Source organism: Orcinus orca, chromosome 11 (genome assembly GCF_937001465.1).
Source record: "Orcinus orca chromosome 11, mOrcOrc1.1, whole genome shotgun sequence".
Taxonomy (NCBI): domain Eukaryota; kingdom Metazoa; phylum Chordata; class Mammalia; order Artiodactyla; family Delphinidae; genus Orcinus; species Orcinus orca.
This window is the reverse complement of record NC_064569.1, coordinates 69,425,201-69,439,699: the sequence shown is the minus strand read 5'-3', so window position 1 is coordinate 69,439,699 and position 14,499 is coordinate 69,425,201. Positions and strand designations below refer to the sequence as shown.

General features: G+C 32.1%; 2 protein-coding genes across 5 annotated transcripts in view; one reads left to right on the top strand and one right to left on the bottom strand.

Moving 5' to 3' along the window:
• The window catches only part of RASSF9 (Ras association domain family member 9), a 30,553-nt gene extending 20,298 nt beyond the window's left edge, over nt 1–10,255 (top strand). For 2 of the 3 annotated variants that reach the window (XM_033407138.2, XM_033407137.2), the window contains 2 exons: nt 5,480–6,710; nt 8,172–10,255. In XM_033407138.2, coding sequence (XP_033263029.1) covers nt 5,496–6,710; nt 8,172–8,294 — 1,338 coding nt within the window. In that variant the 5' untranslated portion in view covers nt 5,480–5,495 and the 3' untranslated portion in view covers nt 8,295–10,255. Of the gene's footprint in view, nt 1–5,479 lie in introns of all 3 variants that reach the window. The other variant, XM_004280609.3, reaches the window with a different exon arrangement.
• Nucleotides 1–14,485, bottom strand: part of NTS (neurotensin) — a 71,561-nt gene extending 57,076 nt beyond the window's left edge. The window contains exon 1 of one of the 2 annotated variants that reach the window (XM_049694279.1): nt 14,161–14,485. The gene's annotated coding sequence lies outside the window, so the exon portion shown is untranslated. The remainder of the gene's footprint in view (nt 1–14,160) is intronic. The other variant, XM_004280610.3, reaches the window with a different exon arrangement.
• Between the last annotated feature and the right edge of the window lie 14 nt (nt 14,486–14,499).

The window sequence follows — 14,499 nt, the reverse complement described above, 5'->3', positions numbered from 1 at the left end:
ATCAAAATATCCTATTTAATACTTTATCTTAAGACTTCCAGATTTAAATAGTTGATTTATTCCCTAGTGCTTTGTGCACCATACTCAGTGAAAGTTTGTTAAAGAAATATTTGATTGTATGAATGTTGCATTTGTAATTCCTAGCCAACTCATCTTAATTCTGTGTGTTTTTGTGGCATTAAAACTAATTATCACTGGAGAAATATTTTTAAGTTCCTGATTGATAATAAATGCAAAAATTCTCACAAAAATTCTCATATATTTCACTCTATTTCAGAATAAATATGGAAAAGTTCCTGTAAGTGAGGCTGACACACATTGTTGAAGAGCTTCATTTGGCATATAAATTTTCTTAATTGTCTGATGAAGATACTCTAAAAAGGCAAAAACTGAATACTGAAATAGTCGTAGAAGAATAATCAGATAAATATATATGTATATATTTATTTTCAGAGTAATATGCTTCATTAACACACTCAGTCAGAATCAGAGAGCTATAAATCAGAGAAAGATTAAAAGCATTCTCATCTCATCTGTGATCCAAAGATTATATTAATGATCTTTTTAAACATCTCTTATTAGCTAAACAGTTGTGTTATATTGGAAGTGTACTTGCAAAAATATTGACTAGTCAAAGCAGGTGAACAAATATTGTGGGATAGGTTGGAAAATATTTATAAAATAATACTGTTAACTACTGTGGCAAGCTCAGTAAAGTTACTGAATAACAATACTAAAAACACTATACCCTTCTCTGCATTAAGTAGTAATAACAGTAATTTTACCATTAGAGTTAATAACCTATATTTAGCCAGTACATTTTTCACAATTTTTAAAGCACTCTTTTCCTTTCACTTATCTGATATTTGAAGCAATCTTGTGAGAAATGTGAGTCTCATATATATATACTGCAGTATTACAGTGAAGGGTACAGGGGAGTAGAAAAAAATGATTTATCAGAATTCAAAATGAATTAGTGATAGTTAAGATGAAATATATTTTAAAATATCAAGGATTGTTCCCACCATATCTATTTTGCAAATCTTCACAAATAAATCTTGTTAATGTTTCAAAGGGAAAAAAAAGAATTTAAAGCATTAGATAAAAATGGATACTGTAGCATTATGAATGTTTTTTATTTTCTTCTGTATATGTAAATAATTTTCAAACATATTTTGTGATTATAAACTATTTTAAAATAAATTAAACAGAGCATGCTAAGCAACAAGACAATTCTTCCATGAGAATCTTAGGATATATTAATATTATCAAATTTAATGAAGTGTTTAAATACATACACAATTTTTAAAAGTATGTGCATGAGAAATGTCATAATGTATACTACATAATCATAGATGTAGTATAATATATATTTAGAATGTGCAGTAAAACCTGTTGAACAGTGTTTCAAATTACTTTTAATTCAGTTTCCAATGACTAAAGCGTAGTTAAAGATGATTGGGTACAACAGTTATGTGTTCGTGGGAGTCACAGTTTAGATATCAAGAGCATTTTCTCTTTTCTTAGGAACCATTCTTGAAATAAACAAACTAGTTCAAATCAAGACAAAACACAGCCATAATCTTATTCAATTGTTAATACTATTTCATGGTAAAATTTCTTAAGCTTTATTGGTTTTTGTGTGTTTTGATCATAAGCAAAATTTGAGGCACCCTACGTAACATTATGCAGGGCATTTTAAAACATTTTATGTCTCCTTTGTTTCTGCCTCCCTGAAGTGGATGTTAAAGAAAATATCCTTGCTATATGAAACCATGAACTGATTAAATTCTGGCTTATCAACTTTCATATCTACTTTCGAATTGTATACATGAACATTTAGCAAATTAACCTAAAAATTTAAACTGGTGTGAATTAAATGTCAGTGTGGTAGTTACTTTATTTTGATTAACGTAGTATTTTTAGGTAAATGCTTTTACCCTATAATGTAACATAGAAGTTATAAATTTTGAATCCTCTAATCCAAGCAGTTCCCAATTTGTAGCCAGTTGCACTGTAAATAACCTATACTTGTGAACAGCTATCATATTCCTATATAGCCTCCTATCTCAATGTCCACCTGCTGTTACTTTCTCCAATAGTATCTAGAGAGAACCACTCCTGTAACCTCCATCCATGTTAACCTTACATCTGCTGAGAATCTCTTTGTCTCTACTCCTTTAATATTACAGAATCAGATACATGGGACTCTCTCAATACTTGCCTTTATACTGGGTGTTCAAAAAGAAAAGAATGATAGAGTTGAAGGAACCAAATTTATACTTTACCTAAAAGCATTCAAAACGGGGATTTCATTGATTATATAAGGTGGAATTTTAATTTTATAGGAAAAATGCACTGAGTTTCAAGTAATTAAAAAAAATCACGTTTGAAATGTAATCAGTTCACAAATTGGGAAATATTTGTGAGTGGGTAGTCATAATGGCTATTGTAATTTATTTTCAGGGATTAGTTGTAGGTTAACATCTAAAGCCAGAGTTGGAAGGAACATTTCTACTTTCTAGCTTTGTGACTTTAGGCAAGTTACTTACCCTGTTTTTATCTCAGTTGCCTTATCTGTAAAATGGGGATGATATTAGTAACTACCATGTACATAAGTAAAATCAAGAATGCTGCAAGCCAAGAAATTTCTAAAATAAAAGTAACTTTGTTGGATTGGAAATAGTAATTATCAACAAACATATTCCAATATACAGAAAAAAATTTAATTTGCACCATTAAGTAACATTGAGTGAGCAAAGGTAAAATATGAAAAGAAAAAAAAATATTAATCAGATCAACAATGAAGTTATTTATAAATGGAACTAAAACACGGATAAAAATAGAAAATAGAAGTAAATTATTGCAATATGCGATTATATGAATTAAAGCTTTATGATTTTTCAGTCTTTATGTGGTTATAGTATGTTCTCCGGGAAGTTTAAGATCCAGTAAAAATCTTTATCCCTTCCTTCCAATAAACATACACAGAAGCAAAGCAGAGCAAAACAAAACAAACACTAAGTCATGCAATGGATGTGTTTATTTTTATTTTGTTGCATTAGAATTGGAGGTTATATGTCTCAACTGCTAAATTTGAATCATTAGGTAAGAAGTTTGTTACATTATATTACATAACAAACCAAATTATCTAGTGTTAAGTTTGTATTTTTAACCTTTGTTATATATGTGTTTGGGGATGTCATTACTTATACTAGATAGTAAACTTTCAAAGGTTGGGAAGGGAGCATTTTATTTAGTCCCAGCTCTAGAATTAAATTCCTTATTTATATCAGATGACTAGGTTTACATGGATCTGGGACCAAATGAAAACAATTATTTTGAAAAAGTAGTGATTCTATAAGATTCCTAAATTGGTTTATTTTTAATATTTATTTTGCATCTTTTATATATTTCTAATTTTTTTAATGAAATAATACCAGGGGTCATCAGTCTAACATTTGGGAACTGTTGATGTAATAAGAAACTTAGCACTAGAACAGACACGTAAGTGTTTCCTTCCCAACCCAAGCAGTGTTTCCCACAATTAGCCAGGGATACTGTCTAATAAATCATACAAGTCTTTCTATGATCCACATTTCCATGACAGTGTCAAACACAGAGGAGGTGCTCGGCAAATATTTGTCAAATGAATGAATGAATAGAAACTCAATTGGAGCCACACTATAAAATAAACACAGTTTTCAAAATCCTAAGCCTGCTACAAAGTAGAATTAAACATGAAGTTTATACTAGGTATGGAAGATTTATTGCCTACATTCAATAAAGAATGGTCATTACTTTTAAACATGCTCAGTCAAGTGGCAGAAGTTTTTGAAAATTATCTGGTTTGAATGATGGTTGTAAAAATCCCTCAAAATATTTAGAAAATAACTGACTCAAGAAAATACAAGGACGTTTAGAGTAGACTTTTTAAAAAAAGGGGTTTGGAACCAGTTGGACTGTGAGGCTATTAATAAAGGCACTAATTTTCTCATATGTCATATGGAAATAATAATATCTTTCTTGATTGTGCATAATGACTGTCAGTGTTACATAATCCACATGAGCTGAAAACTAGCAGATCTCTAGTAGAAGCTGTAATATATAAGAACTTGCTCCTTCCAAAACAAGAGAATCCCAATTAGAGCGGGGATCCTGGAAGTATTGGGGAATTGTCATGTATGTCCTTATTATTATTCTAGTATACATAAGGACTCCCTGATCCCTGCTTCCCAGTCTTCACAGCTGCAGTGTAGAGCTGAAGCCTTTATAACTCATGTGTCATCTTTAGCTACAGACCCAGAACTGATGTTTCCCGAGCCAGAAAGTGGAACAGGACGTAGGAATTACTCTAAGGAGATAGCAGTAGGGCTTTTATATACATGAGAGTTTTGTCAGCTAAGGGAGGCATCCAGGCCAGTCAAAATCCTTTATTACTGCATCGAAGCAGGAACAAGATTAATAAGCAAAAGGCACAGAAGGTAACACATTTCCACATGCTTTTCTCCATGGCCGACCATTGGGAAAAGTCCTTCCTTGACCAGTTGGGTGCTCTAATGAGGTGCTATGGTTCCATTGCTATCAAAAGCGAATTTATGTTATAAAGTTCCTCTTTTAGAAGTAGTTAATGATTTTTTCCCAATTTAATCCACACGTCTAAACTATCGAACTTGTAAACTTGTTTTTATAGTGTATCTGTTAGAAGTATACTTTGGAGCCAGCTTTCTTCCTTGGGTTGAATCTTCACTTGCGTCACTGCTAACTGTGTGAATTTATGTTCCTATTCAAACGTCACCTTCTTAGAGAAGTCTCTCCTAAGCTCTTTAAATAAAGTAGACCTCTCCTTAAGTAATTCTCTATCCCTTCATTCAGTTTAACTTTCTTCCTAGCATTTGCCACTATCTGATATTATATTAATTACACATTTATGTCTGTGTCCTTGTCTCCCTTGCTTATTGCTGTATGTTTAGCATTTTCTGATATGTCTGGCACATGGCTGGCATACAATAAATACTCGTAGAATTAAATAATCACTAATTTCAGTAATGGACTATTTTCAACTCTATGACTTTAATAACATCCTACTTATGCTTCCATGGTTATTCCCCAGTCCTAAGGCTCCAGCAAAAGTCTTATTCTACTTCTCATTAATCTCCACTTTGATTCTTGTCTTAACTCTGCCAGTTCTAACTGTAGTTATATTGTGGCTGACTTCTAAAGATAAAATAGCCTCCGTTGTCTTTGATGACAATTTGCTCTTTCCAGAGCCCACTAGGAATTAAAAAGGAAATTAAGATATCTTTCATGGTCTTAACTTTTTTTTTCTTGCCATAAAACTTCTGATTCTTATGTAGTCTCAACCTCAAAATGCATCTCTCATTAATGGTAAAATCTAGAAAGGGTATTAAAGTTAAATCATCTTTCTGAGTTTACACAGGTGATGACAGTAATATAATGTACTTTGTTTTTCTTTCAGATCTCCAACTAAAGAAATGGATTCAGAAGAGAAAGAAATTGTGGTTTGGGTTTGCCAAGAAGAGAAGATTGTCTGTGGGCTAACCAAACGCACCACCTCTGCTGACATCATCCAGGCTTTGCTTGAGGAACACGAGACTACGTTTGGAGAGAAACGATTTCTTCTGGGGAAGCCCAGTGATTACTGCATCATAGAAAAGTGGAGAGGCTCTGAACGGGTTCTTCCCCCACTAACAAGAATCCTGAAGCTTTGGAAAGCATGGGGAGATGAGCAGCCTAATATGCAGTTTGTTTTGGTTAAAGCAGATGCTTTTCTTCCAGTTCCCTTGTGGCGGACAGCTGAAGCCAAATTAATGCAAAACACAGAAAAACTGTGGGAGCTCAGCCCAGCAAATTACATGAAGACGTTACCACCAGATAAGCAAAAGAGAATAGTCAGAAAAACTTTCCGGAAACTGGCTAAAATTAAGCAGGACACAGTTTCCCAAGAGCGAGATAGTATGGAGACATTAGTTCATCTGATTATTTCCCAGGATCATACTATTCATCAACAAGTCAAGAGAATGAAAGAGCTGGATCTGGAAATTGAAAAGTGTGAAGCTAAATTCCACCTCAACCGGGTAGAAAATGATGGAGAAAATTATGTCCAGGATGCATATTTGATGCCCAGTTTCGGTGAAGTTGAGCAAAAACTAGGCTTGGAGTATGATGAAAACCAGATTCTGGAGGACCTGAGAGAAAGTGATGGAATTGTACAGCTGGAGGAACGACTAACATATTATAGAAAGCTCATTGATAAGCTCTCTGCCGAAATAGAACAAGAGGTAAAAAGTATTTGCACAGAGATAAATGAAGATGCGGAAGGGGCAGCTGCAAGTGAACTTGAAGGCTCTAATTTAGAAAGTGTTAAGTGTGATTTGGAGAAAAGCATGAAAGCTGGTTTGAAAATCCACTCTTACTTGAGTGGCATCCAGAAAGAGATTAAATACAGTGACTCATTGCTTCAGATGAAAGCTAAAGAATATGAGCTCCTGGCCAAGGAGTTCAATTCCCTTCATATTAGCAACAAAGATGAATGCCAGCTAAAGGAAAACAGAGGAAAGGAATCTGAGGTCCCTACCAGCAGTGGGGAGGTTCCTCCTTTTACTCAAAGAGTATTTAACATGTATTCAAATGACACAGACTCGGACACTGGTATCAGCTCTAACCACAGTCAGGACTCAGAAACAACGGTAGGAGATATGGTGCTGTTGTCAACATAATTTGAATGGCTTCTTTCTGACCTACTTCAATGTTGTTCGCGTTTGTTTAATTTAGTAGGAAACGTTAAATATTCCATTCTGCAAAAAAATGTAAATCACGTTAAAGTGTTCGGTAGTTAATAAAAATTAGAGAATTTTGTAAGTTTGTTTTTGATTTAAGAGTTCCAATGTGACCTAATTATTGCAAGTTCAAACAACGAACTCTTTATTAAGAATGCAGCACAAATAGCTTGCAGGTATATAACAGAGAAATAATTTGATGGGAATTATCATCTCATAGCTTCTGTGAGAAATGATTTATTCAAACTGCAAACTAATTCTTGATATTAGTCAATATATTGAAACTATACACATGAACAAGTAAAATTAAAATGTACTGTTATATATTTTTCAACAATGTATCATTGGAATTTTATAATCTGTAAAGTATATGACAGCTACTATATTGTAACTGTATTAATTCAAATTCTGATTCTTTTCATTGATATTTAGAATGTGTATCATCTCTGTTACTTCCTGAACCCCTCTACCTGTTAGGTCTAGATGACAGGAAGTGGAAGGATTGCTATTGGGACATGTACAAATACCAGCAGTGGATCAGAGAGGAGTATAGAAGCCTAAAATTATTAAGGGATATGTATGTGCTTTCTCTCTCTGATATGCAAAACTTTGGTCAGACCAATGGTCTGTGCAGTTTCATTCCTTGAATGAGATATGGCGTGGGTTACAGAGAAAATCACAGGGTCCTAGTCCTGTTAGATTATACCTTATCTACAAAGGTTGAAGGGATGCAACTTGGGGTCCTTCCGGTGGGTAAAATAGAGTTCTATGTGCCATAAGTATTAATATTAGCATTTTGTCTCTGAACATATAGATAGGACCTAATATGGACAAAAATCTTTTATTCTGCTACACTATAATTCAGATTATCTTTGTAGTACTTCATCTAAGGTGCAAACTGAAAAAAAAAAGTGCTAGCTCTACTCTCTACCCCACCCTCAAGCGTGATAGTAAATATTCAACAAATTGAATAGATTATTTAGATCCTATCTTGACTGACAGTCATTACAGTGCCAGAAGAGGCTTGGTTTTGCTTCATTTTTAGTTAGGAAGTTCCTTTCTCTTTCTCTCTCTTCTCTCCTGCTTCTTTCCCTTCTTTATTTCTTGCTATTGAGCATATATCATATTGAAAACAGTTTGTTTTATTGTACTGTTCAATGAATACAGCTGCAGTTTATTTTTTCTTTAGCTAACACCTTTCCCATATGTCAGTGCACATGTAAGTAGAAATATTATTTTACTTAGTTTTAATATGTGGATATTGGTTAAGATTCCCAGTATTTCTCATTTCTTCCCTTTATCCTTATGTTTACTGTAGTGTATGTTTTAACTCAGTTTCCTAATCTATTTTTAAATTTCTCCATCCCCCAGATTTCACCTATCTTTGGGAAGATATTTAGAACTTTCTTAATATTTCACTTTTGGAGAACATCTAATGTTATTATTTTTCATGCCAAGATATTGCTGAAGGCCTCATTTGAAGTTGGATGGTAAGAAAAGTAGGAATTTCCATTCTAGGGAAACTAAGGTGATAAACAGTAAGTAACAACACTAACATGGGTTTAATTTAAAAGAAATAAGAAGGGAATTGAATAGTCATCTGAGAAAGAGAAGTTTATTTGCCTAATATCCCATTAAATCATTCAGCACTATGGTAAGCTATTGAGATATTTATTGTTCACTACTGGGGATTAAACTCAGAAGATCATCATCAAAGATAAACCAATCATAATGTTTTTCTAAAGTGAAAGTCATCTCTTTGTATTACTCTTTAGTGAGAAAATAATGAAAAGAACATTGTTATCTGCTATATAATTTGATTAATTATCTGAATTCAAAACCGGTTCTGATAAGAAACAGGACTAGACAGATAATTTCATTTTAGAAACTGCATTAATGTCTGCCTTTATACAGTTAAGCACAGTGATGCATTCTAGGGGCCAATTCTATATTTTTAGAGTAGATAACGTTAAAAACTCTTGTCAGAAAGCAAGACCATCAAGTTTTAAATTCACATTAGAATTTCTATTTGTTCTTTAGTTATATACAAATGTATTTGTGCTTTTGATTCATTACAATATTAAATCATCAGTTACCATGGTGAATCTCTAATTTAGAGTAATAATACAAATAAAAATACTAAAATACGATGCACTCATCTCTGGATACTGAGCTATTCTTTATCAAATTAAGTGAGAATTTATATTATGAATTTATAACTTGATAGAAACCTTAATGTTTTAATTATTTATAGAGGCTTTAAAATAAAACGTTTATAAATTCTTGAGTAACCTGACAGGTTAACTATGAAATTGCTATATGCAGCTAGAAGTAGCAAACCAAAGCTGACTAATCTTTCCTATAACAAGACAGATTTTCATTGACTGTGCCTTGTTCATCCTCCCACTTGCAATGTCTTTTTCCTCCATCTGCTATACACTGAAATCCCACCCATTTCAGGTTTTTAACATGTTATCTCTTCTATAAAGCATATATTGTTCCATTCAACCTGTTGTAAATCTCTGAACCCACAAATATTTTAGTGTATTTTTCATAGAGGAACATTTATATTCTAGCTTAGCTTATGTTTATTTATGTACTTATCTAACTTCCCTCCCCCAATGTATTTTTGATTGTATTACTTTGTCTTCTATCTTGTTGACCTTATTCCCTACAACAACCTCTTTGCCCCTACTCAGTTTTGGAATTGAATTGCTAAATTTTAGAAGATTGTAACCTGTTAAAAAAGTTATTTCCATACATGGTAAATGATGCTTGTGCATTTTATACAGAAATATGCATTTTAGAAGACAAAATATTAACAGTAATTCTACTTATATATTCTTTGGGGAAAGCACTAAATCTTAGGGTTATTATGAAAAAATTTTAAAGTAGTGTCAATTTTCTCTTTTACTTTTAATTCACAGAGTTACTGATTTAAAACAATGGAAATATTGTCTTTTTTTAAAGCCCCTCAATGGTTAAATTATGGTATTTTCTTCTGCATCCCTTGCATGTAAGAAAAATTATATTTTATAGAACTAGATTTTAAGTGGTAGACACACAAAATAACTTCAAAGTCTCTTTTAAAAATATCTATTTTATTTTCTTTTTAATTAAAAACATAAATGGCCTCTCATTAGCGTGCAGAAGCTATTCTAATCCATTGAAATTTTATTTTTATATTTATTTAAACATCTATTGTACATGACAAAATATATTTCTGTGGCTGCATTTCATAATTTTTCTAAGTAGGATTATTGTTTGATTTAAAATATTTTTCTAGTGACAAAGGAATACCTTTTAACATAGATTTCTTTTAAATATTAGGCTATTTCATTTCATACTACCTGATTGGTTTAATAACCTGATATGACAAATATAGAGTACAAATAATTTCTTCAAGTGTAACTGATCCAGAATAATAAAAGGAATGGTTGTATTCTTTCATGAGATATTGTTTGTTTTTCTGGGTGTGTTACTTGGCTATATTAAAAATAAATTTTGTATCAGTTGAAATTATATAATTGCTGAGCTAACTCACACAAGTTAAGATCAGATATTGTTTCATGACAATATATATAGCAAAAAAGATCTAACAAAACTTTTTGTTAGGTTTCATACATATTTGTTTCAATTTGTCATGAAAGTATGTCCTCACTTTTACACTGGATAGCTGGTTTTATGGCCTGGTATGTTGCTTTCTAGAATGAAATCCATTTTAATGTAAAAATACTCAAGTGTAAATCTTACTTGCTATTATTCAGTTTGTCACTACCCTTATTTCTCAGAATAGGCCTTTAATTTTGACTGTCTTTGATAACTAAATCATTTGAAAATTAAGGAAACTCATTTGCTCCTTCTATAAATGACCATGAAATTACTCTATTAAAAGACTGTATATAATGTTCAGTAATGACACACAGAAATAAGTTAACACTATTTTCTTAGCCAGTGTATCTCAATAGTGGGAGAAAACATACAATAGTCATTTTGTTAATCTAGCATTAATTTGTGTTTTCAACAACTGCTGGAATTGAGAATCACAATTTGTAGGTTTCATAATTAATAGTTCCATATCAGGAAGTGAAAAACTAAATGATTACCTTCATATTTAAAAAAAAGCTACTTAAATATTATATTTTTCCTAAATAGAAATATCAGACACCTTTTTACAAAAGACTACTAAGTCTTTCCTTACATTTCATATGTATATATAATGCATGTGTAATACCATTGAATTTATTTTCAAGTAAAATAGACACATGATATTCAAATTATTATTACTATAACTCAAACTACTCAAAAAATGTGCACCATGAAAAGTCAGTCTCCCTTCTGTCCCATGGCCTAATTACCCAGATATCCTCCTCAGAAATATCACTGTTATTTATTGTTCTAGAGATAATCTATGCATATACAGATCTATACATATATATTCCTACATTATTCATGTAGCGATTCCTTATTCTGTTTGATGGCAGCAGGGAATTTCACTATATCAATTATCATAATTTTATTTCACCAGTCCTCTTTTGATGGGCATTTCTGTGTCTCCCAATCATTTACTATTACAATCATTTACTATTATCCCATCAATGCATTTCTGTGAGGCTAGATTACTAAATGTAGAAATGTGTCAAAGAGTGACAAATGTATGTTTTTAAATTTAACAAACATTGCTGGTTATTCTTTATGGAAATTAACTCTTTAAGAACTGAGTTGGAAATGTACTCCTCCCTCCCACGGTGTGTGTTTGTCTTTTTTATTTTATTTGAATGCAAAAATGTTTTTTAATTTTTTGAATTTGAATTTATGGATTTTTCTCATTAATAACACATGAGGGTTTTTTTCTTGTTTTTGGTTATTCTTAAAAAGGCCTTTCCATTGCGTGATAAGTAATTTTAAAAATAAGTTTCTATCATGTCTTTTTTATACTATGTTTTATGTTTTACTTTTAAACATTTGAACTATCTGAAATTCAGTTTGTTACAATGTTCAGAAGTAGAAAGAGTTTTTTTTGATAGTTACCAGTTATCCCACATCACTTACCAAATAAATTTGTCCCACCTTTCTTTGGTGAACCAATCTCTGGTATGTATTTGGGGTCTATTTCTGGACTTCCTATACCATTCCATTGATTTGGCTGTGTATTTTATTAGAATTTGTGCTATTACCATGTACAGGCCCCACCACTCAGATTACTGAAGAACTTCTCACTTTGGAAGTAGAATACAGTTGACTCTTGACCAACACTGGTTTGAACTGCACAGGTCCACTACACTTACACGCAGATTTTTTTCATTAAATATGTACTGCAGTACTACATGGTCCACGGTTGGTTGAATCAGAGGATATGGAACTGTGGATAGCAGAGAGCAGACTGTGAAGTTATACACAGATTTTTCAGCTTTTGGGGGTCCGTGCTCCTGACCCACGTGTTGTTCAAGGGTCAACTGTAAATGAAATGGCCTGCTAGTCACCTAGATTTACTTAAGGCAATTGCGATAACTAACATTGGAAAGTAACTTGCGAATATTGGTATCTATCAACAACTCTCAATTATTCACAGCTTTCAGTCAGTACTCCTATTGTTCATAATAAATGGCAAGAAAGTATTCCAAAAGTTATGAAAACACATATGCATTTAGGTTTTATAGTTTTATGAATAATAGCAATTTAAAAGTCCAATAATAGACAAATTATTAGATAAATTCTGAGGTATTATTTGTATGAGAAATTTATAAATATTAATTCTGATGTTTATAAGACCATACAACAGTGAAATTCTAGTTTAAAAGAAAGGAATTAAAAATGTATATAGACCAACCCTGTTTTAAAAAAACCCATGCATACCAGAAAGCAAATCATATAAAAATGGAGCTGCATAATTTTTGCTGGGTTTTTATATTAAAGTGATAATTTGGGGCACAATATGCTTCATATGTATATATGTATATATAATACATATATTATATATATATATAATCTTTATAATTTAAACACATTAAAAATGTTTTTTGTATAAAATAGAATACCCCTCTGACTCTCATTTCTTTGCTGAGGCTTTCCAGAGACCTTCATGAACACCAAACAGCTAGAGAGTGATGACTAATGACAAGGTCAACCAACTGGGAACAGAAAGCCTGAGTGCTGTAAGCAAACCATTTGAATCCCAGGATGTCAGATACCTACCTATAAAATAATTTAAAAAATATATATTCCAAAGTTTGTGAAAAAACATATGCAAAGTTTTGTGAAAACACACACAAACTATGATATTTATCACAGTTTTAGGGCTAATAACAAATTAAAAGCTTTAAGAAAAAGAAAAGTTAAAAAATAAATTAGATAATCCTTAAGGTTTTTTTTTAAGCTAGGTTAAATTATGTAAGGTAATGTATTCAATGGATTTGGTACATGCACAACACATGTTAGATATACATTTATTGTTCTTGGCTCTATTCTCTTTTTTATCTCTGGCAGAGTCTACACAAGGTTAAATTAAAGTAGCCCACTAACTGACAAAAGAGGAGTTAAAACTCAAAACTCTGCCTCTCCCAACATTTTCACTCTTATCATTTCTTTCCAAATTAGTTAGGGCAGGGCTGTAGGGCTGTTAGTACCAGTCCTGATAGACAAAAAATTCATGGTTACATTAGTTAAACAATATATGGCCAGGAAAAAAGAACATCATTTGTGTTTCCAGAACAGAAAAACTATGCTGGAAATAGAGATGGAGAGGAAAAGAGCCTGTATTATTTATTTTTATATTGCTCTAGTGTCTAATAGAGATTAGCACCTAGTATTCACCAAAAAAAAGTGTTAGTAAAATCAGATTCATAACTCAAAGGGCTAGCACAGTTCCTTGAACATAAAAGTTGTTCTGTAAATGTTAACTATTATTGTAAGTAATGAAAAAAAGTGAAACTTCTATCCTTGAGTAAAATACGCTTACATACTATATTCAAAATGAACACTACCTCTTTCCCTTTCTATAAATTAATTATTTCCATTTTATAATTTAAGTATCTTGGAAAGATTATATCATAACTGTCTATCACTCAGCACAAATACACCGGCACTTATACAGATGCATATTCAAGGCAAGGTTTTTCCATTCTGAATCCTATTTTTAAAGTTTATTTTTCACTCTAAGTAGCATTCGTCATACTCCACACAAGACAGTGGAAAAAGTTTTATACCATTTCAGAACTGAAACTAAGATTTGAAAAGCTTCTTAGCATTACGTTTTATGTATACGAGTTTCATGAATCACTCCTCTAGTAAGTGCAGCTATTTGACACTGATTACCAATAATTTTTCTGCTTTTCAAGTATTGACAGAAAAGATAAATTACCTTAAGGGGAAAGAGCTCAAAGATGGACAGGAAGGCTATATATCCCCTTTTCAGCATTCACTCACACCACTCACTCCTGAGGTCATCTTCCAAAGGATTATAACATGACAAATGTCAAATATTGAGAGGAACAGCAATTTCCCAGGATGAAGGGTGGTAATGCTAACCGGGATTTATAATTCAAAAGTAGGTCAAACTAGGGAGGAACATGCCCTGGGTTGGAAATTTAACTTTTTTGGCCATTCTGAGCCATGAAGCTTTCTGCAGTAATTCCCAAAACTGTCTCCACAACAGAATCACAAAGAGTTCTTGTTAAAAATAGAGATTCCTAAACTTCAC